At 34.2% G+C, this 20716-nt stretch overlaps 3 protein-coding genes across 4 annotated transcripts; 2 read left to right on the top strand and 1 right to left on the bottom strand.

Moving 5' to 3' along the window:
• The first annotated feature begins 599 nt into the window (after window positions 1-599).
• LOC140046993 (sodium- and chloride-dependent neutral and basic amino acid transporter B(0+)-like) lies at window positions 600-8902 on the top strand. Its single transcript, XM_072091787.1, has 12 exons — window positions 600-719; window positions 1658-1811; window positions 2140-2271; window positions 2398-2746; window positions 2913-3045; window positions 3396-3530; window positions 4598-4701; window positions 5302-5426; window positions 6532-6644; window positions 6821-7165; window positions 7554-7721; window positions 8774-8902. Exons 1-12 carry the CDS (start codon window positions 714-716, stop codon window positions 8900-8902), a joined length of 1893 nt encoding a protein of 630 aa, XP_071947888.1. The 5' UTR covers window positions 600-713.
• Window positions 8697-11445, bottom strand: LOC140046995 (transmembrane protein 141-like). The gene is made up of 4 exons (XM_072091790.1): window positions 11298-11445; window positions 10880-10946; window positions 10668-10754; window positions 8697-10528 (listed from the first exon to the last, which is right to left on the bottom strand). Exons 1-4 carry the CDS (start codon window positions 11352-11354, stop codon window positions 10323-10325), a joined length of 417 nt encoding a protein of 138 aa, XP_071947891.1. The 5' UTR covers window positions 11355-11445; the 3' UTR covers window positions 8697-10322.
• On the top strand, window positions 11372-19558 carry LOC140046992 (long-chain fatty acid transport protein 4-like). 2 transcript variants are annotated; one of them, XM_072091786.1, is made up of 12 exons: window positions 11372-11464; window positions 11726-11908; window positions 12209-12597; window positions 13470-13628; window positions 14135-14204; window positions 14523-14724; window positions 14926-15075; window positions 16109-16295; window positions 16504-16641; window positions 16986-17150; window positions 17575-17721; window positions 18294-19558. In XM_072091786.1, the coding sequence occupies exons 2-12, from the start codon at window positions 11745-11747 to the stop codon at window positions 18452-18454; spliced, it is 1932 nt and encodes a 643-aa protein (XP_071947887.1). In that variant the 5' UTR covers window positions 11372-11464; window positions 11726-11744; the 3' UTR covers window positions 18455-19558. The 2 variants fall into 2 exon arrangements, with proteins under 2 accessions (XP_071947887.1, XP_071947886.1); XM_072091785.1 differs by lacking the exon at window positions 11372-11464 and having other exon boundaries at window positions 11574-11908.
• Window positions 19559-20716: the final 1158 nt, after the last annotated feature.

Here is a 20716-nt window from a genome sequence, read left to right as displayed (position 1 = left end):
TGGAGTTATTGATATCAATACTATGATGATATAAATAAATAATGATATATACTATGAAAAGACCATGCCCTCTGATAGTAGGAAGGTTGACGACAGAAATAGGGTCGAATAAAAAAAAAATATCCCCAAACCGTACCTTACGAAAAGCACAAACTTTCAAAGAGGTGGGTGGCTTAATTTACTACTAAAATATGGCGTGATATTGGGCCACCATTGTAAAATAATTATTCTTTAAACTAGTTAGTTGCATAATAGCTGTTAACGCGCTATATCAATGACATCATAATTTATAAAAAGTTCAATTTAAAAGAAATGTCAAAGACCGAAACAATTTCAGAATAGTTTGTTTAATCTCCGGAACGCTGTCTCTCCAGAACGCGTGTCTTAATTGAAAGCATAAAATGAATTATCAAATGAAAATATCGTCGAACAATTATTATAGAAGCATTGAATTTGACTATTGAATTGCATCCTGTTCTTTCCGCATAAACAATACAATTTCGAATAATAGTGAAACGGTGCATAGAAAAACAGATATTAAAACCCAACATTCCATAGAAGTAAATCACTATTATGTCACATGACCACCCAGTCTAGCTTGTAGAGTGGTTTGCGCACACCCATCCAAGCGCTTGCTGCTACATCTTGCGATTCTACCTGTTTTGGTTGCAAAAATACAACAAGGTGGAAACATATATAAAGGAGTTGCAAATATGTCGGTAAGTTGCCGTAAGGTAACCTTTTCTGATATTCGATATACAATAATGTATAGATTTACATAATATTACGATATAAAGATGGTAACACCACCTCTCTTGTAAAATGTATCATATATGAACAAATATTGAAGCTTGTATGTCATTATCATTACGCAAATATATATGTTGGTAGAGAAGTGCCGCTTCTCATTGTTTTTAAAAGCTTAGATTAGGGTAATAGGCCTACTTATTACCCATGTTTCACTTCAACTTGGGTAATATAAAGGTTTAAGTAAAATTAAATACGGACGAAACAGGTGCCGATTAATGCAAATTCCCATACGATTGGACCAATCAAGGCGTGTGCGTGTCAGGGAGTGGGAGATTTTTTTTAACACACTGTTGAGACCGAAATGAACTGCAATTTGTTCAAGGTGTTAACTCACTCTGATGGTGGGAATTATAATACTTAAATGTTGAGTACTGTACTGCTATGGGATAGGCCTACGATGAGAGAGTCCACCTAATGAACACTGCAATACCAAACTGTAGAATGAGAATGGAGGTTAAGAAAATAAATAAATAATAGAGCCTAGTTATAGCATCCTATCCGAGGCAGACCCGACTCAAGATCCTGTATCTTTCTGGGATCCTGCCTTCTTCCTTTTACCCCAGATTTATTGTTATTTGTCTATGTTATTTCTTATTTATTCCATTTTTGTTTAAATCTTAAAACGAAGTAAATAAATGTTATTTTGAATTGAATTGAATTATTTCATTTATTTATTTTATTTTAAATCAAATGACAGAGATGCAGATACAGAAATGACTTCCACTAAAAAGGTGAAAAAAATATATACAAAAATGACAAATATTAAAAAATATTTCTACAAAACAAGTATATTGATGACCACTCTTTTAGTTATCACTGTTTCATCGACCACTAATTTTGGTTCTAGAATGATCAAGTAAGTTTAACCGATAGTGCTGACGAGAATCCAGCCCGAGGAAACTGGTCCCAAAAACGACACTTTGTTTTGTCCACCCTCGGATATGCTGTCGGTCTTGGAAATGTGTGGAAGTTTCCGTACCTGGCTTATTCTAACGGAGGTGGTAAGTGGAAAAAACAAGATAATACGTCATCGAGTTTTATATAAATTGACCGTTATGAATAGTCGACAAAGTCCAGCTTATACGCATGCGTAGATTAGTCTTTTTGTATAAAGTAAGTACGGTTGTCCCATGCTAATATTTTGCATTATGCACTCTGTGATAAATTCAGCTGGAAACTGACGGAAGGCGTCATAATCAGACCTTTAGAATATGGCATCAGTCTATATTCTATAGGTATGGAGTAGTTTCTGAAATTTAAAAAAATATATGTTAATAATGTCTAAATGTATGGTTCAATAATATATATTGTTTTTTCTTACTATATTAGGCGCATTCCTTGTACCGTATGCTTTTATGTTGTTCTTTGCTGGAATGCCAATTTTCTTTTTCGAAGTCTGTCTCGGTCAGTACAGTAGCCAAGGTCCAATCACTGTTTGGAGAGCCTCTCCCATGTTTAGAGGTTGGTTTTGATCAATTAATATATCAAAATCTGAACTCAGTCCCAAATTGGCTGATACTACAGTAGACCGCATTTACTTCCTTGAGCGGTAACATACTTGGAAACTTTATTCTTTTCAATGTACAGGTATTGGGTTCGGCATGGTTATAGTATCAGCCTTTGTTGGTGTGTATTACAATGTGATCATCTGTTACGCAATATATTACATGTTTGCCTCATTCACATTAAATCTACCTTGGGAGCACTGCGATCACGATTTCAACACCGTAAATTGCTTCCTGAAGTACGAGCAGTGTTTAAGTCAACCCGGTAAAATCATGATAGAGACAACGTGTCAAAATATTACAGAGCTCAATATGACGAATTCCGAACTGGGAGAGATCAACGTAGTTTATGCAAACGGCACCTGGAATACGTCAAATTATATTGATACGTATGCAGACTACAGAAAGAGACCGACTGAAGAATATTGGAAGTAAGTTTTGGGCAACTAATCTCATTCCATTTTTGCTACAGACGGCACTCTTATGACACTTATTTGGCCTGTTTTTTCCTGTAGCATATTTTCAATGTAGGCCTATTTGAGAAACAAAATGTTGCGTCGTTGGCTCGTCAACTTTTGCCTATGTTTTTTTTTTCAGGCATGTTGTATTGCAAAAATTCGTTTCAATGAACGAAACTGGTGGACTTATCTGGGAACTTGTTCTTTGTCTTTTCTTGGCATGGGTTCTAGTCTTTTTCAGTCTTGTAAAAGGAGTAAAATCTTTGGGAAAGGTAAGACTTCAGTTAATTTAAGTTAATCAAATATTGCGTAAGAGGTTTGGATGGTGAATAGACACTATAGCCTAATAAAGTAAGTGTTGCTGTTACACTATGCCGTAAAAAAAACCCAAAAATAATGTAATCCAGATATTTCATTTCTTTAACGTTTTAAGCTGTTTTTATATTTTTTCTGACGCTTAAGATTCAGTTTCGTATGTAACTGTTCCTTACGAATATTACTCACTGGAGAGTTAAACGTATGGAATTTCTTTACACTATCCTTGATTAGACTTATCATCCAGACGATTTTAAATATTAGATTGATCATGGAGTTATTGATATAATATTGTATGTTTTGATAGGTTGTCTATTTCACAGCTTTATTCCCATATGCTGTGTTGCTCGCTCTTTTTGTTCGTGGTGTGACACTCGACGGCGCCGGTGACGGAATTGATTTCTTCATTAAGCCTAAATGGGAAGATATTACAACTCCACAGGTAAAGCTTGGTTCCCACTAGCGACGCAACGTAACGCAAACTACACAACGTAAGAAAATACTCTTCTAATAATAGTTTGCCTCCGCCTGCGTGAAGTCAAACCTGCGATGTTTGCAGCACTTTCTGGTCGTCGGTTCCCATTTTTGATTACACAATACAGCACTTTGTGTCAATACGCCGCAGCGTTGCGTTCTAGTGGGAACCACGCTTTAGTAAAATACACTTTTATCTTCAATATGTAAATGCATACAGTATAATGAGTTATCAAAACTGTCACGTTATTCGGATCGGAGCGAGTCTTATACCCATACGTCGCTCCCAACCTACCTAAGAATTATTAATACTCAAAATATAAGCATGACAAATTAATTAAATAAACATAGAAAATCATTGAATAATTATCTTTATGAAAAATTTACAATTCATACAAAATTGACAGAAAATAAAATTGTCAGCAGCACTGATGATCAATGTTTACATTTTTATTACCTTAGTAATTTAGTTTTAATACTGTTAAGTTCTTATAATTATGTGATTCGATATATTCTATGTACCATGATTGTAACTTAACAACTGCTTGGTATCTTATTATTTTGACAATTTCATAGTTAACTGTTTGGGGCAGCCTAATTTAGCTTGAAATACAAATATCCTGATTCGTAACGTAATATTCTTATGCGGCTTCCCCATTTGTTTTCAATGCATACTAGTTTTTGTTATTCACAAAATCACATAATCCATCCAGTTTGGAGTTGTTTGCTTTCTATTGTCTCGACGTTTGCTCTGCCCTTCGGTAACTTCTTCTTCTTCTTTGAATTTATTTGCCCACCAGCCACACATCTCTCTCATATATATTATGATGTTTATTGTAACCTAATTATTATTAATCAAGTGTGAAAATCAATAAAAAAAAACAAAAACCAACCATGAAATCCATTATGGAAAAATTCGAAAATCATGAAAGTAGCCGTATTCACCACCAACCACACTAGAGAATGTTTTGTTTATTTAATCTATTGACTTATTATTATTTAAGGAAGTATTTCACATTTTTTTGTATTTTGTAGGTATGGCTTAAGGCAGCTACACAGATCTTCTTCTCTCTCAGTGCTGCTTCGGGCGGATTGGTCACACTTTCTTCATACAATCGCTTTCACAACAATGGTTATTTGTGAGTAGGCCTACAGTTGAAAAATAATAATATATATTCGACATATCTTCTTTCATCATTCACCTATTATAGCAAAACTCCTGAGTTTACATACACCGAGCATGCAAACACATCGAACAAATGTGTTGTGTGAGTTTTGCTAGAGAAATGTGAAAGTGGTACTATATAAGTAGTTTTTAAATTACTTCTCATTATAATACCTTTAAACCAAAGTTAAAACAATTCCTAATCATTTCACAGCCTAACATTATATTGTTGCATTGTGAAGAAATGAATGATATAAATAACGCTAGATTGTTCCAAACAACCGAGGACGGTAAAATGAAACTAGATTTACAATGAAGAGTAGCCTACACATTTTTACTACGTGTATTGTATTCGTTGAACGGTGTTGTTTAAATAGGCATAAGTAAATTTATTAGCCTAATTATTTTTAAGGCGGAAAATTCATGAAATGTTAGTTGATATAATCATTTATATTGAGGGGTGCTGTTGTAGGAAATTATAATAACATTAAATATATAAATCTAATGGCAAATTACTGAAAAATGACAATGATGTAGATCTCAATGTCAAATAAACAAATATGCTTTATTCCAGTGATTCAGTCTTTGTTTCGATCGCAAACTGTGCCACTAGTGTATTTGCTGGTTTCGCAATTTTCTCCGTACTTGGACACATTGCTAAAGAACAGGGCAAAGCAGTTCCAGATGTTGTTGAATCTGGTATGTTGATGGTATAATTATTATATTTCTGGGGTGGGTGATTGTTGTCCATAACATGTCACTATATTTCCTATTCTTTATTTTAACATGTTGTATATCACATGTAAATCTGCCCATAGAAGCAATTCATTTATACTTTTATTAACAAGGCCAACAGCCATTAAGTCGCGTGCTACAATGCATAGTGATACCGGACCGACAGACAAACAGACCGACAGACAGACAGACCGACAGACAGACAGACCGACAGACAGACGGACCGACCGACATAGTGAACTATACTGACCGAAATTACTGAACATGTTTAAAAATGTTGAAATGTTTAAAAACATTTATATTTTTTAAATTTACACGTGCGTAGCCTGTCACTTTTGACGTGCTCGTATAACGTAATTTCGAGTTGAAAAGTAAGTCAAGAAAACAGAAATCGGGTAAAAAGAGTGCGCAATAACATTTAACGCGCAGTGCGCGCGCAAAAATCTGCGCACTCATGGCAATTTTGTAAACGCTTAAAATTGCCTGAAACGTACTCTTATTTCATCGAAAATAAATTTTGAAAATTTTAAGCGCGCGTACGCATGCGTTACATGCGCTACGCACGTAATTGTATTGCCATATGATGATTTATGCCCTGAAATTTATGAGTACCAAATTTTATTTAATTGTGATTCATGGTTGTTAAGATATGATTACAAACGTGATTTCGTTAAATCGTGCGTAGACCGCGTAATTTTTTATTGCGCACCGTGAAAACATAACCACATCGATTCCTGGCCATAAGGAATATTCTGTGAAAAATTGACTTAGCTAGATTAAACTGATATCAAGATAAGGTCATAAAGCGATAAAACGCATAGTGATACCGGACCGACAGACAGACAGACAGACCGACAGACAGACAGACAGACAGACCGACCGACCGACATAGTGAACTATAGAGTCGCTTCCACGCGACTAAAAATATGTTCATTTGTGTTTATACCGTAACTAGTATACGATTAAATGAGAACATTAATTCAGCAACCTAATCCAAACCCTATTCATCAAGAAATTGTGAAAGTTTAGATTCATAATACGGTTTAACTGTAATATTTATTTTTCGTAGGATTTGGATTGGCGTTTGTTGTGTATCCAGAGGGATTGTCGCTTCTTCCAGGATCTACCTTTTGGGCTATTATATTTTTCTTGATGTTGATTACACTGGGAATTGACAGCCAGGTAAGACTTTTCACTGGATCAATTGGGATTTAAAAGTTTTCTGAAGCAACCCCTGAAAAGCAACGTGTAGGCTTTGCTCCTTCTTTTACGATATAAACTATGCCTAGAACAATTTTATATTATATACAGTATGTTCTTTTTGTTGTTGTTAATATCACTATTCAACGATTTTGTAGATGGTGATTATCGAAAGTGTAGTTACAGCTATATGCGACAGTTTCCCATTGCAAAAGAAGAAGAGTTTGGTTACATTTGTTGTTTGCTTGATTGGTTTTGTCCTTGGTCTAATCTGCGTCACCAGGGCAGGAGCTTACTGGATTTCAATGATCGATTCTTACGTCCCAAGTATCGGCTTGATTATGTTTGGCCTCCTTGAGCTTATTACCATCTCGTGGGTGTATGGCATTAAGAGATTTACAAATGACATCAGATCGATGCTTGGAGATTCCTGCTTCTACAAATTTCCAATGTTCTTCTGGTGGCAATTGAACTGGACAGTTATTACTCCGTCTCTGCTTCTCGTAAGTATTGGGAACCACTACGCCTTAGAACATGGTCATTTACACAGACGAGCGGTAACGGTAAGCGGAAAACCGCGTAGCTTGTCCCACGTAGAATCTGTATCCTATCCTGAACGGGAACCGCCCGTCAGCTCCGCGTTGTGCGTAAATGGTCATTTCTTTGTTATCGCTACCACTCGTCTGTCCAAACTGGCCTTAACGCGTTATTTTTTCACAACTCGGTTGTCTGAATGAAAAGCCAAAACAGCAATGAAAATAACCTTTATTGGTTCTACTTGTATATCAATAATTTACACAATAGCGAACATTGGGTACTTCCTAAAACTCTTATCCAATTTGAAAATAATGAATGCAGATAAATATAAAAAATAATGTATTTTTGTTTCAGTTTGTGTTACTGTACAATTTGATGAACTGGAGTGAGCCAACATACAATCATGAAGTGCATCCAGAATGGGCACACGTTACTGGCTGGTTTATTATTGGACTTACTCTTATTTTTATTCCATTGGTTATGATATACGAATTCATAAATGCGAGTGGAAGCTTTTCTGAGGTGGGTATTTCCAGTATTTCGATATGTAGTACGTCAGTAAGTTATCTTGCTTCTTATATAGATCGTTTTTTTCTCCTCTTCACATGAGTCACGCTTTCTTCTTCCAAGGGTGACTTCTTCTATCCTGGGTGACATCTTCTATGTCCTGTGTGACTTCCTCTATGTCTTGGGTGACTTCTTCTTCTATATGTCTTGGGTGACTTCTACTGTGTCCTGGGTGACTTCTTCTGTGTCCTGGGTGACTTCTCTTCTATATATCCTGGGTGACTTCTTCTATATGTCCTGGGTGACTTCTTTTATGTCTTGTGTGACTTCCTCTATGTCCGGGGTGACTTCTTCTGTGTCCTGGGTGACTTCTTCTGTGTCCTGGGTGACTTCTCTTCTATATATCCTGGGTGACTTCTTCTATATGTCCTGGGTGACTTCTTTTATGTCCTGTGTGACTTCCTCTATGTCCTGGGTGACTTCTTCTATGTCCTGGGTGATTTCTTCTATATGTCCTGGGTGACTTCTTCTATGTCCTGGGTGATTTCTTCTATATGTCCTGGGTGACTTCTTCTATGTCCTGGGTGACTTCTTCTATATGTCCTAGGTGACTTCTTCTATGTCACTTTCGGCTTTCTTTCATGCCTCCTCCTGTTCATTGTTGAACAGTAAAGGATCTACTTCGCATATTTTTCATCCGGGTTGTTGCTCCTCAATTACTGTGAAGATTAATTTGTCTTGGATCTACTTCTTGTAAATGTATTGATTATTGAATACTACTACTCTTGGGAAAACTAAACTACAGCTAGTATGCCTATGTTATTTTTATATAGACAATTTCAACGCCATGAAGTTTAGATATTTAAAAACACAACCGAAAAATTGTCAATTGGCTCTCTATTTTTAACTTTGTTCTTCCACCTTTTAATTATTTTTCAAGAGTTTTTTCTTTGTAAACCTACAACAAGACAAAAATAATAAAACATTTTACAATTCAATATGTTTGGTTAATTTTGTTTACTATAATTTTAGAAAAGCAATTACACAAAATGTTTTATTTCCGATAGCGTTGGAGGACAATCAGCAGACCTACAGCTAATTGGGGACCAGCAGTGCAGGCTAACCGAACACAGGCCTGGAATATGCATACATACTACAATACTACTATGGGAGGCAAGCAGTATTTACTAACGTAACGTTAATGTTAATGTTAATGTACAGTGTAACATACTAGTGGGTTATGACATTTGCTATCAAAATATTATCTGTCAATTTAATTTTTTTGTTTCAAATTGCCAAATACGACTCTTAAGATGGCGAAGAATATTTAGGTTAGTGTGTCCATGGATTTAATCCATAGTGTGTCTAGCCCAATCAACCCAAAATTAAATCTAGGGTTTGGTTTTAGATAAAACAGTGCTTATCTATTGAAGTTACCACCAAATATGTTAATGTAGTTAGCTTACTTGGTAATCTGTTACATGTTTAATGGTTAACATTTTGTATTTATTATACTGTATTCATTTATAGAAACATTAACAGTGGGTTTTACCAGATTCTAAAGTAATTTTGCACATCTTTTTTAACCTGATATATCGCATTGTTACTATACCAGGAAATAATGTGGTACACCTACGTAGTTGGTACAGTTTAGCAATTGTTTTGATAACACTATTTGCTTTTCATTTTAAGATTTTAAGTGTAATATATCAAATTACAACATTTTTAATAAAGAGGTTCAATAGAATTATTCACTTATTATCAGATAACATATATGATTATATAGACCAGTTTGTTCCATTTTTTACTGTAAATTAATTGATTTAATGGGACAGAAACATTGGAAAACATTTCTAATTTTTACTTGTTGTATTTTGGTAATTGTGAATTGTTATGTAACCTTTTTTTTATATTCAATATATTACACAGAGGCGCCTCACAAGGTGGAACCACCTTAGCTTCAAGGCGCCTCAGATTAACAAATACAAAACAGAAACATCAATCAAATCTTCCAGAATTAACAAGATATTGTTGTAAATAATAAACAATAAAGCATTTTCACAATTCAAAAGAAGATCGAATCCAAAAATAAAAATTTCACTTGAAAATTAAAAATTATAGAAAAAAAATCCTTGGATTGTTCCGAAGTCCATGTAAAAATAAATGCGAATTGAGAAAAATGAAACCTTTTGTATCTATATAATGTAATTATGTACTATGTGTCAAACCTCTCAACTGATTTGCAAGTAACAAGCGTCAACTGAGTCCTGATTGGTCTGTTTGATGAGTGTGGTTTAGTGATCTTAGGGTTGTGAATTTTTGTTTCATCTTCACTCACCAACGTCTTTATTGAATTTATTTGTGTACAATGCTTTCCTCAGCCTTGCTTAGAGAGTTTTTTTTTTCATAAGCTATCTTGATGATAGGAGTAGCCAATCACAATGTTAACGTCTGTAAGTGGTCAACTACTACACAACTACTACAATTAAATTGATTGGAATCTTTCAAGGCATCTTTCGCATAGCTGCAGTATGTTTGCTCTATAACTATATAGCCGTACATCATTGCAGATGAGTCCTCATTAGTTATCTTTTTCATAGAATATAGGCTTAATATCTATTCAAATGAATCACCATACTTATTTTTATGCACTTCAGCAGGTCTGTCACTTTCTAGTGCTTTTCTTAGAGCTTGAATCTTGGTGTGTTCTTTTATTTTATGCGAGTTTACTTGCTGTGCATCATTTGCCAAGTTGACCCACATATTTTGGCATTTTTGTGTAGCAATTGATGTAATGATGTAGCCTGATGTAACACCACATACTAAAAAAATAAAATTTTCAAGACATTGCAATTATGAATAAATGGAACAAGAAATCCAACAATCTTAGGAATTAATTTCTTTGCTTTTAAATTTTAAATAAAAAATAATTGCAAGGCATTACTTAACAAAAAAACTTACCTATGGAAAGAACAACTGCTGTGTGTTTAGACGCAATGGGAAATCTTCTACGAAATAGAATACTCCCTGTATAAGCTGCGCTTGCTCCTAAATAGTATAATAAATAATAATAGAATACTCCCTGTAGAAGTATAATAAATAATCAATAAACAATTTAGTTAGTGTTTAGTGTTATTTATTATATCTAATTTGTACAACTAAAATATTCTTACCTACAACACAGCCCAAGATACCCTGTACAAAGGCCTTTGACTGGCATACTGTGTACTCTTGTAAACCCTGAAAATAAATACAATTTTAAATGTTAAATTTGATTTTGTTTAAAATTCATGTAGACCTGGTGATTCTAATTGTGCATTTGTACGTGCATTGAATGATTGATTTGACCCTACCAATACTATTACTACTAGCAACCGATGAGTCAGGACTATAAATGACCTAGCTAGCCTGGGTGTACTAGAGGCTGGTAGTACTAGATTTAGCTAGGCAGAGGCAAGTCATCCGACTAGCCTACTACAACCACTTACTACTGCTACTTACTAGGCCTAGCAGGCCTAGCTAGGCCTACCTACACAAATTAGAACTAAAAAAATGTTAGAATGATTGATAAGCCTAAACGAAGAAACTTACTGGGTATTTTTCAGCCACACTGTCTTCAGTATCAGTCAAACCTATCTTGACAGGCATAATACGTCAAGTAGAAATTTATCAACTTCTATGCAGGTGCCTCTAACAAAAACCGGGGCATGAGGAAAGCTGAGAGAGGAGGAGAGGATCGGCGGCGGACGGAGAGAGAGGTGATTTGTTTTCATAATAATTACTGAAGCGAATCGTTTGACCTAGGTCATTATTTTAGCGGTGTTGTTTTTCGGTCGCAGAGACCAAAGTCAAGATTACTGGGCCTGGCCTGGGTGATTTAATCATGTGATTTCTATAATATAAGCCACTAAAAAGATTGCATTTATCTAAGCATATTGTATTCTCCGTGATATGATAACAAGTTCATCTAGGCCTAGTATTATTAGGGGAGTGAACATTTTGCGTTTTCTTATTATTAGCTTAGCACCAAGCGCGAGAATGGCACAGAAAGGCCTTTTGTTTGTGTTGTTTGGAGGTGTTCTTTGGGGATTTGGAGGCTTAAGTGCTGGGCTCAGCCTACTGATTGCCTATACTGTCTACCTGGTAACTGGAGGCTGGAGATTTACCAGAAATGCAATAAAAACATTACCAAGAGATGCACAGTAAGTTAGTTTTGATTTTATCAATGTTGTATTAATTGTTCGTGTATGCACAATTTCCACAATTATTTGTGCAAATTGAATTTAAACCCAAATAGGCCTAGGCCTAGTCAATAATGTATTATCCTAGGCTAGGCATATTTATAAACTAATAATGTATTGTACCGTAACATACAAGGAATTTATAATAAAAAATACATTGTTTTTATGGTAGTCACACTGAGATAAAACAGTCGGACTTTATGTAGAAAGCATTGATAAATACCTATTAAACCCATTAATTTAATTTTCGTTTAATTTCAGAGCTTTATATACATTATTTGCACTCAAGTACAGCCTTTATAAATATCAAAAAGACAATGTTCTTGTACACCAACAATTTCAAGCTAACGTCAAGAAACATCCCCATAAAGTTGCATTTATGACCGAGGACGAAAAATGGACATTTCAACAGATAGAGGATTACAGTAATCGTGTTGCTAACTATTTTTCTGGAGCAGGTTACAGGCACGGTGATACAGTGGCTATTTTCATGACGGGTAGCCCAGAGTTTGTCGCCATATGGCTAGGCTTGTCCAAGATCGGCGTTGTGGCTGCTCTCATAAACTATAACCTACGACTGAAGTCCATGGCGCATTGTGTTTCTGTCTCTAATGGCCGGGCACTGATTTATGGTAGTGACCTATCCGATGGTAAGAATAGCATAGCTTAATTGAACCAGGGATTAATGTACTATTTTAGCTCTCAATAGTGGTAAACTATTATATTAGAGAAAATTGAAATTGCTGATTATTAAGAAATATACTGATGGGCTACTGTACAAACAAGCTTCTTTTTCTGTCATAGAAATAAAAAAGTTTCAGGTGGTGCTTATTCTGGGAGGGTTTAATATTTTAGGGAAGTGCCTATTGTCACTCCTCCTTAATAGCGTCATTGTTTCAGAGCCATTGTTATCACAAAGTTATTTTAAATGCAGTACATATGTAGTGCTTCTAAATAGGAACACTGTAGAGTAACAACCAAAACCTCAAGACATTCTTAACCTTACTTTACATTACCTCCTTTTTGGAATCACACATAGTGTACCGAAGGAAATCTAACAACAGGGATCAAAGGGTTATCTGTGGCTGCAACATGATCAGTTCCATGCCCACTAAACAGACACTGTGCAGCTGAGAATATAATAATAATAGTTCATTATTACCCCGATCATGGAATCATACTCCTATAATAAATGCAGCTAGTAATCGGCGCAAAGTTGTCTTGATTTAACTGGTGCCCATTTTATACACCTGTGTGGAAAGAGGCAAATGCAAGTAAAGTATCTTGCCTAAGAATACAAGCAATGCGGCGAGAGTTTTATTTGAACCACGATCAGTAATCCAACGTCCAGCACACTGCACCACACACCCTCATAGTACAGTTGGTATTTGTCGCTACTAGACATAAGATCAATGGACTGTTATGAGTTCTTATCTTGGCAAGGTGAGCTCATCGTCCTGTTGTTAGATGTTCACCTAACTTTACTAGCATTTCTTGACCATTCAAACCGTTCTTTATGCAGCTGTTGCTGAAGCTCAAACACTACAAACTGGAAACTTGCAGTACTATTGTTTTGGAGATTGTGTGCTAGATGGTATTAAGGATGCCATACATCTAGATCCACTCATTCAAGCAGCATCAACTTACTGTCCAACAAGTCCACATGGCCTAAAAATAAAAGGTAAAACAAATACATGGTTATCATCTTTCAAACTAAAATCACCACTAAACTTTATAATAAAATTATTACTACAATACTATTGTTGTTGCCAGGCTTTATTCTGGGTGGTAATAATATGTTTCATATTAGACGAGAAGAGCTTTCTAGCCTCGGTTACCTATTTTAAAAATTAAACTAAGAAAGTATCTCATCGTTAATATTCCTATATGATTTTATATATTATAATTCCGGTTTTATGATATTCTTCACTTTTTTATATTACCTTTTTTACATTTTATATGTAATTTATTTGTTTTGTCTTTTACATTTCTATATGTCCTTCTTATGATCCTTGTTCACTTTCACATCTCCGATTTCTCTTGCAATGGACCCCACCCTTATCTTGCACTCAAGAAGTACATTTATTTTGATTACAAATTATATCACAGTTAAGTATTACGTTCACAATGTGACTAATTCATATCGTGAGATTACCAGTCTAATCTATCTTATTTGTTTGATTTCAGATAAATTAATCTACATCTATACATCAGGAACTACTGGATTGCCAAAAGCAGCTGTAATTACACACTCGCGGTTAGTATTTACTAAAAATATGTAGCATTTGGTTTTCATCTTAACAAAGGGTTGAATGAGATATCATTTGTATCTGGGTCATAAAACAGTTACAGAACTTTGAACACATTATTTATTAATCTTATCTTATAGTTAACAACAAATATATGTCACTAACTCAAAGACTTACAAGACTCTATGTGAGCATCTTAATAATATTAATAATAATAATAATTCAATCTTATAATATATAATGCATATAAGCAAGTTCTCAATTCGACGATCGCAATAATTTAAATACTATTTGTTGATTTTTATTTCTTATGTTATTCTTTTTAGTTTTATGTACATGTCTGTGGGAATGACCCTTGCATTCCACTTTCGAAGCAGTGACATCATCTATTGCGCAATGCCGCTCTACCACTCTGCAGGTGGTATTGTAGGGGTCGGACAAGTGATAGTATCTGGATGTACGATGGCCATTCGGAAAAAATTCTCAGCAAGTCGTTTTTGGGATGACTGTATAAAATATAAAGCCACTGTATGTATTTTTTTTTTCAATATTTCATTTCAATAAAACATTACAAAAATTATAATTTAGTAGTGACTAATACAAAAATTAATAATCAATTCTCAATGTTTTTTTTGTCGCTCCTAAAATTGATATCATTAAATTTGAATAGCCTGGCCAGAATTCTAAACTATAAATTAGACACTAAGCATTTCTTATATTAAATTATAGGTTATTCAATACATTGGTGAAATTTGCCGGTACCTGCTTAATCAACCTGATCGTCCATCTGACACTGGTCATACTGTTCGTATGGCTATCGGTAATGGTCTACAGAAAAAAATTTGGACTGACTTTGTTAACAGGTTTAAAATACCTAAGGTTGGTATCATTGGCTGTGAATGAGGCTCGAATTTGTTGCAAAAAGCTGAGCTTGCCATTGTTTTTTTTTTCTTTTTGAAATGGGAAAAGATAATGCATGACAAGGATATACATATTTTGTCGCTTGTGAAGCTCTGTCTACACTATCAAACTTTATGTGACAAAAAAATGTGATGTGCCCATATATGGACATGATGATGTCATATTACTACCTTATTAAAGCATATCACTACCATATTAAAGCATATCACTACCATATTTGGGCATATCACTACCACTAGTTTGATAGTGCAGACAGAACTTTGTGTATGTTAATATACTTAACAACACCTTTGTTTATTTAAGTTCTATATACTTGTTCTTATGTAAAAGGGTCCTACAAAAAAACGAAGCTACAGCTTTTTTATGCAGGATCCCTGTTTTCAGTTGTTTGTGTTTATTTGTAAATTGTATTAATATTCATCTTCAATTGATGAAATTCGGAGTAGGTCCTCTATGGACACACAACAGTGCAGCGCCTACCACTACCGTCCTTATCTGAGAAGACCTGTTCTACCACCACTGCTATGGTCGAGAAGAGCCTTGAATCTGTGCCAATTGTATTGATATGGTTTGTGGCGCCCCTGTATTTATCGTAATATTATATTTTTTCCCCAGCCTGACTACTATTTTGTGTGGGCTTCCACATCACAGGGTTGCCTTTCTTTTTACATTTTGTTCTATTATTATTTTAAGAGAAAATGGTAAACATATTAATAATTCTATGAGTAAGAGAGTAATGATATAGTTTTTTTTTCTTTTTTTTATATATAATATATTTATCGAGATGAAATATTTGAGATTCATACTTACCTACCTTATTTTAATACAGTACCTTAATAATTTGTATTATTGTAATAGATTAGAAGAAAATAAATGGTTACGTTGAACTTGCTCGGCCGCACAACCTGAGAACTTGTCACACATTTTTGTTGGATGTGTTTTGAAATACAACAATCAATATTTATATTTGTTATGTTTATAATTGTCTCAGATTGCTGAGTTTTATGGTGCAACGGAAGGCAACACAAACGTCATCAACACTACCAGCTATCCTGGTGCAGTCGGCTTCAACTCTATCATCGTACCTAATGTTTATCCTGTGACACTTATCAGAGTGGATGAAGTCACGAAAGAGATAATTCGGAATAAAAATGGCCTTTGCGAAAGATGCAAACCAGGTTAGTGCTTATTATTGCTAGTGCTAATCACAAATACTGTATATCCTCTGGTGTAATACAATATGTGTATGTTTTAACACTACACCAACCCTATAAAGGGTACACTTTGGTATCTACGAAAATGGGGTTTCCCACTGTATATATTTTCATCTATTAAATATGTACAGTAAACGTTTATTAAAAATTGATCATTATAAAACTGTTTCAGGGCAAGTTGGTCATCTCATTGGCAAGATAAGAAAAGGAGATCCCACAAGAGAGTTCCATGGCTACGTAAACAAGGAGGCTTCTGGGAAAAAGATTGAATATGATGTCTTTGAAAAAGGAGACAGCGTGTTTCTTTCAGGTTTGTTAATATGATGTTGAAGAGTGTTGGAGTTAAATAACAAATGGCAGGAATTATTATTGATTATGTCTGATATCTATCCTGAACTTTGACCTCTATGCCACCTGAATGTGTGAAAATGGCTGAGAATTTCTTGTGATTGAATATTTGTAAAATATTGGTCTAAAAAAAGTGTTTCATTTAAAATTATCACCTAAATAATTACAAAGTGCCCAGCCCAAACAATGTTATTATCTGCCCTGTGATTTAGGATATGAGATTATTTGACACTACAGTTATTATATTAATCATAATTGTCTAAATCATACATAATCACAATTTATTTAACCTTTTGTACAATTCAGGGGACATGCTGTATATGGATGAACTGGGATATATGTATTTTTGTGATCGTTCAGGCGATACATTCCGTTGGAAAGGAGAAAACGTTTCTACCACAGAAGTGGAGAGTACTGTGAGCCGGTTGATAGGCCTACGAGACGCAACATGCTATGGTGTTGAGATTCCAGGTACGCCATTGTGTTAAAAGTACTACACCATTGTGGGATTGTTTAGCACAACTGAGTACTGTTGATTTTTTTAAAAATCTTTTAATCCCATAGAATAATCTGGTTATGATTATACATATACATTAAAATGTGAAATATAATTTTTTACTCAAAACAATTTATATTCTTATTATATTTTTTTATTATGATTGTTGTTTATATATGTAATGATCTGTAGTGTACAGAAACCAAATTTCTGATATTTTATATTTGACAAATAAATGCTGTGGAAAGCGTAAATCCTATAATTTTTTTTTTCTATTGTTCTATTCAAATTCTTCATAGTTGGAAGCCTGGCGATTGCAGAATGGAATATTTAAAACATTACAATAAAATACAAAAAAACCTATTGATGTCTTAATGTTGACTTGTTTTGCTTTGACAGGTAACGAAGGTAGGGCTGGTATGGTAGCTGTGGTTGGTACACCTGGTACAGTGGATCTGGTTACACTCAATCAAGACCTGCAGAAAGCTTTGCCAGCTTATGCTAAACCAATCTTCATTAGGTTTACAGAAAAACTTGAAATGACGTGTAAGTCTTATAGTAGAACCCAACAGAGAGTTGTCTTTAGTTGCCTGTTAGTGGAAATGTGGCGCACTCAAGGGTATTTACAATCGTGCGACATGCATGACATTGTGAATACCCGAGAATGCGCTGCATTCCCCCTAACAAAAAAACTTAGACTTGTGCGTTATTTGCTTTTTATAACATGGGTTCAATGATGTAGCGAATCAGATGCACTGAAATGAGTCACGTGTGCGCTCTTTATTTTGTCACTATGATGCACTGGAGTGAAAAAGGTGCACAGCAAAAAAGTATAACAGCACTCTGTGTGTAAATCCTATTGCAGAATAACGCTAGGCTCACTGCATGATTTACGAGTACGAACAGGTCGTCTGCACCGCGGCCCCAAAAACAAAACATATGCACGTCAATTGTATATCTTGTTAATTCTACTACATGACTGTTTTGCTAGGCCTCGCATCCTAGGCCTAGGCTAGACAGTGATTTTGTTTCCTATTATATGATACTTATTTATTATATATACTTATATTCTTATTAGTTATATTTAATACCATTTCAATTTTATCCAAAACTTTTAGCTACTCACAAAGTGAAGAAGACAGGATTTAGAGAAGAAGCATTCCATTTACCCAAGCTGAAAGGAGATGTTGTGTACTATATGGATAGTAAAACCAGAAACTTTGAATTACTTACTGATGAAATTTATCAAAATATATTAAAGGGAAATGTTCGATTTTAAACTTTCATTAATTTTCATTGGTTACAATTGTCGTATTCGATTGGGAACTTTCGATGTCAACGTAAAGATTCGTTGAGTACTTTTTGTATTTGAATTGTAAATTTGTGCTAAACTGAAAGTCATTCGAAAAGAAAATGTTGACAACGAAAGCTTTTTTGTTAAGAAAAATCTCAACGCTCAAAATACTCCGTTAAATAAGTACTCAACGAAAAAACTACTCAACGGTTCACTCGAATACGACAATTGTTCTGTGCTGATTGTTGTATGTGAATCTAGTGAAGATATAGAAGTTTCCTATATATTTTATTTACATACAAATTGTTAAAAGCTGACAATATTATATGTAATCATTTATTTTATTAACAAAGCACAAGATTAAGTTACTGATTGAATGTATGTCTTTTAGAATCATGTAAAAGTATTCAGTTTATTATGAAAATAATAATCTTAAAATGTGAAATCCAATATTGACCAGTGTAATAATTTAAAAACTGACTGACTGAAAATGTTTCTCCTTTAAAAAATATCAAACATGTGTTCTGTGCAAGTTACGTCAATAGATAAACACAGAGTTGCATTTTACATTTTTATTATTGTCATAGTAACCAGTTAAATATATATAAAAAAGTCAATATTTTGGCCATTTCTGAATAAAATAAAATATAGTACAGGGATTTAGTCGAAAATGGCTAAAATCCCTGTACTATATCGCACATGGATTTTTCAAAAAATGACCAAATTTCAACCCTTTTATTTTTTTACATAAATGGTTACATACATAAAAGATGATGATAATGCAATATATGTAAATATATAGTACTATTATTGCATAATAATAGTATTTTGAAAACTACATTTTAGCAATTTTTAAAAAAAAATACCTGTTCTATAGCACAGGGATTTTTTCCAAAATTTGTACCCTCTTATTTTTTTTAGATAAATGGTTACTATACGTCTATAAGATTATAATAACGCAATATATGAACATAATAAGCACAGGAATTTTTTCCAAAAATGACCAAATTTCGACCCTTTTATTTTTTGACATATATGGTTACTATTGCATAATAAACATGCGCAGAGGCGAATAATGGGTTCTGCGCATGTCAATTGTGCTATAATAACCACTTTTATCGAAAAATAAAAACGTCGAACATTTGCCTTTTTTTGAAAAAAACCCTGTACTATATAGTACTGGGAAATTTTCGAAAAATGGCCGATATTCGACCCTTTTATTTTTTGACATAAATGGTTACTATAGCATAAAAAACATGCGCAGAGTCAAATAATGGGTTCTGCGCATGTCAATTGTGCTATGGTAACCAGTTTTGACATAAATGGTTACTATAGTATAATAAACATGCTCAGAGGCGAATAATGGGTTCTGCGCATGTCAATTGTGCTATAGTAACCAGTTTTATCGAAATATAAAAAGGTCGAACATTTGCCATTTTTTGAAAAAATCCCTGTACTATATAGTACATGGAAATTTTCGAAAAATGGCCGATTTTCGACCCTTTTATTTTTTGACATAAATGGTTACTATTGCATAATAAACATGCGCAGAGGCGAATAATGGGTTCTGCGCATGTCAATTGTGCTATAGTAACCAGTTTTATCGAAAAATAAAAAGGTCGAACATTTGCCTTTTTTGAAAAATCCCTGTACTATAGTACAGGGAAATTTTCGAAAAATGGCCGATTTTCGACCCTTTTATTTTTTGACATAAATGGTTACTATTGCATAATAAACATGCGCAGAGGCGAATAATAGGTTCTGCGCATGTCAATTGTGCTATGGTAACCACTTTTGACATAAATGGTTATTACTATTGCATAATAAACATGTGCAGAGGCGAATAATGGGTTCTGCGCATGTCAATTGTCCTATGGTAACCAGTTTTGACATAAATGGTTACTAATGTATAATAAACATGCGCAGAGGCGAATAATGGGTTCTGCGCATGTCAATTGTGCTATAGTAACCAGTTTTATCGAAAAATGAAAAGGTCGAAAATTGGCCATTTCTTGAAAAATCCCTGTACTATATATAGTACATGGAAATTTTCGAAAAATGGCCGATTTTCAACCCTTTTATTTTTTTACATAAATGGTTACTATAGCATAAAAAACATGCGCAGAGTCGAATAATGGGTTCTGCGCATGTCAATTGTGCTATAGTAACCACTTTTGACATAAATGGTTACTATATTATAATAAACATGCGCAGAGACAAATAATGAGTTCTGCGCATGTCAATTGT

The sequence above is a fragment of the Antedon mediterranea genome, chromosome 4 (assembly GCF_964355755.1).
Source record: "Antedon mediterranea chromosome 4, ecAntMedi1.1, whole genome shotgun sequence".
NCBI lineage: Eukaryota > Metazoa > Echinodermata > Crinoidea > Comatulida > Antedonidae > Antedon > Antedon mediterranea.
The sequence above is the reverse complement of the archived record's forward strand: the minus strand, read 5'-3'. Positions and strand labels throughout refer to the sequence as shown.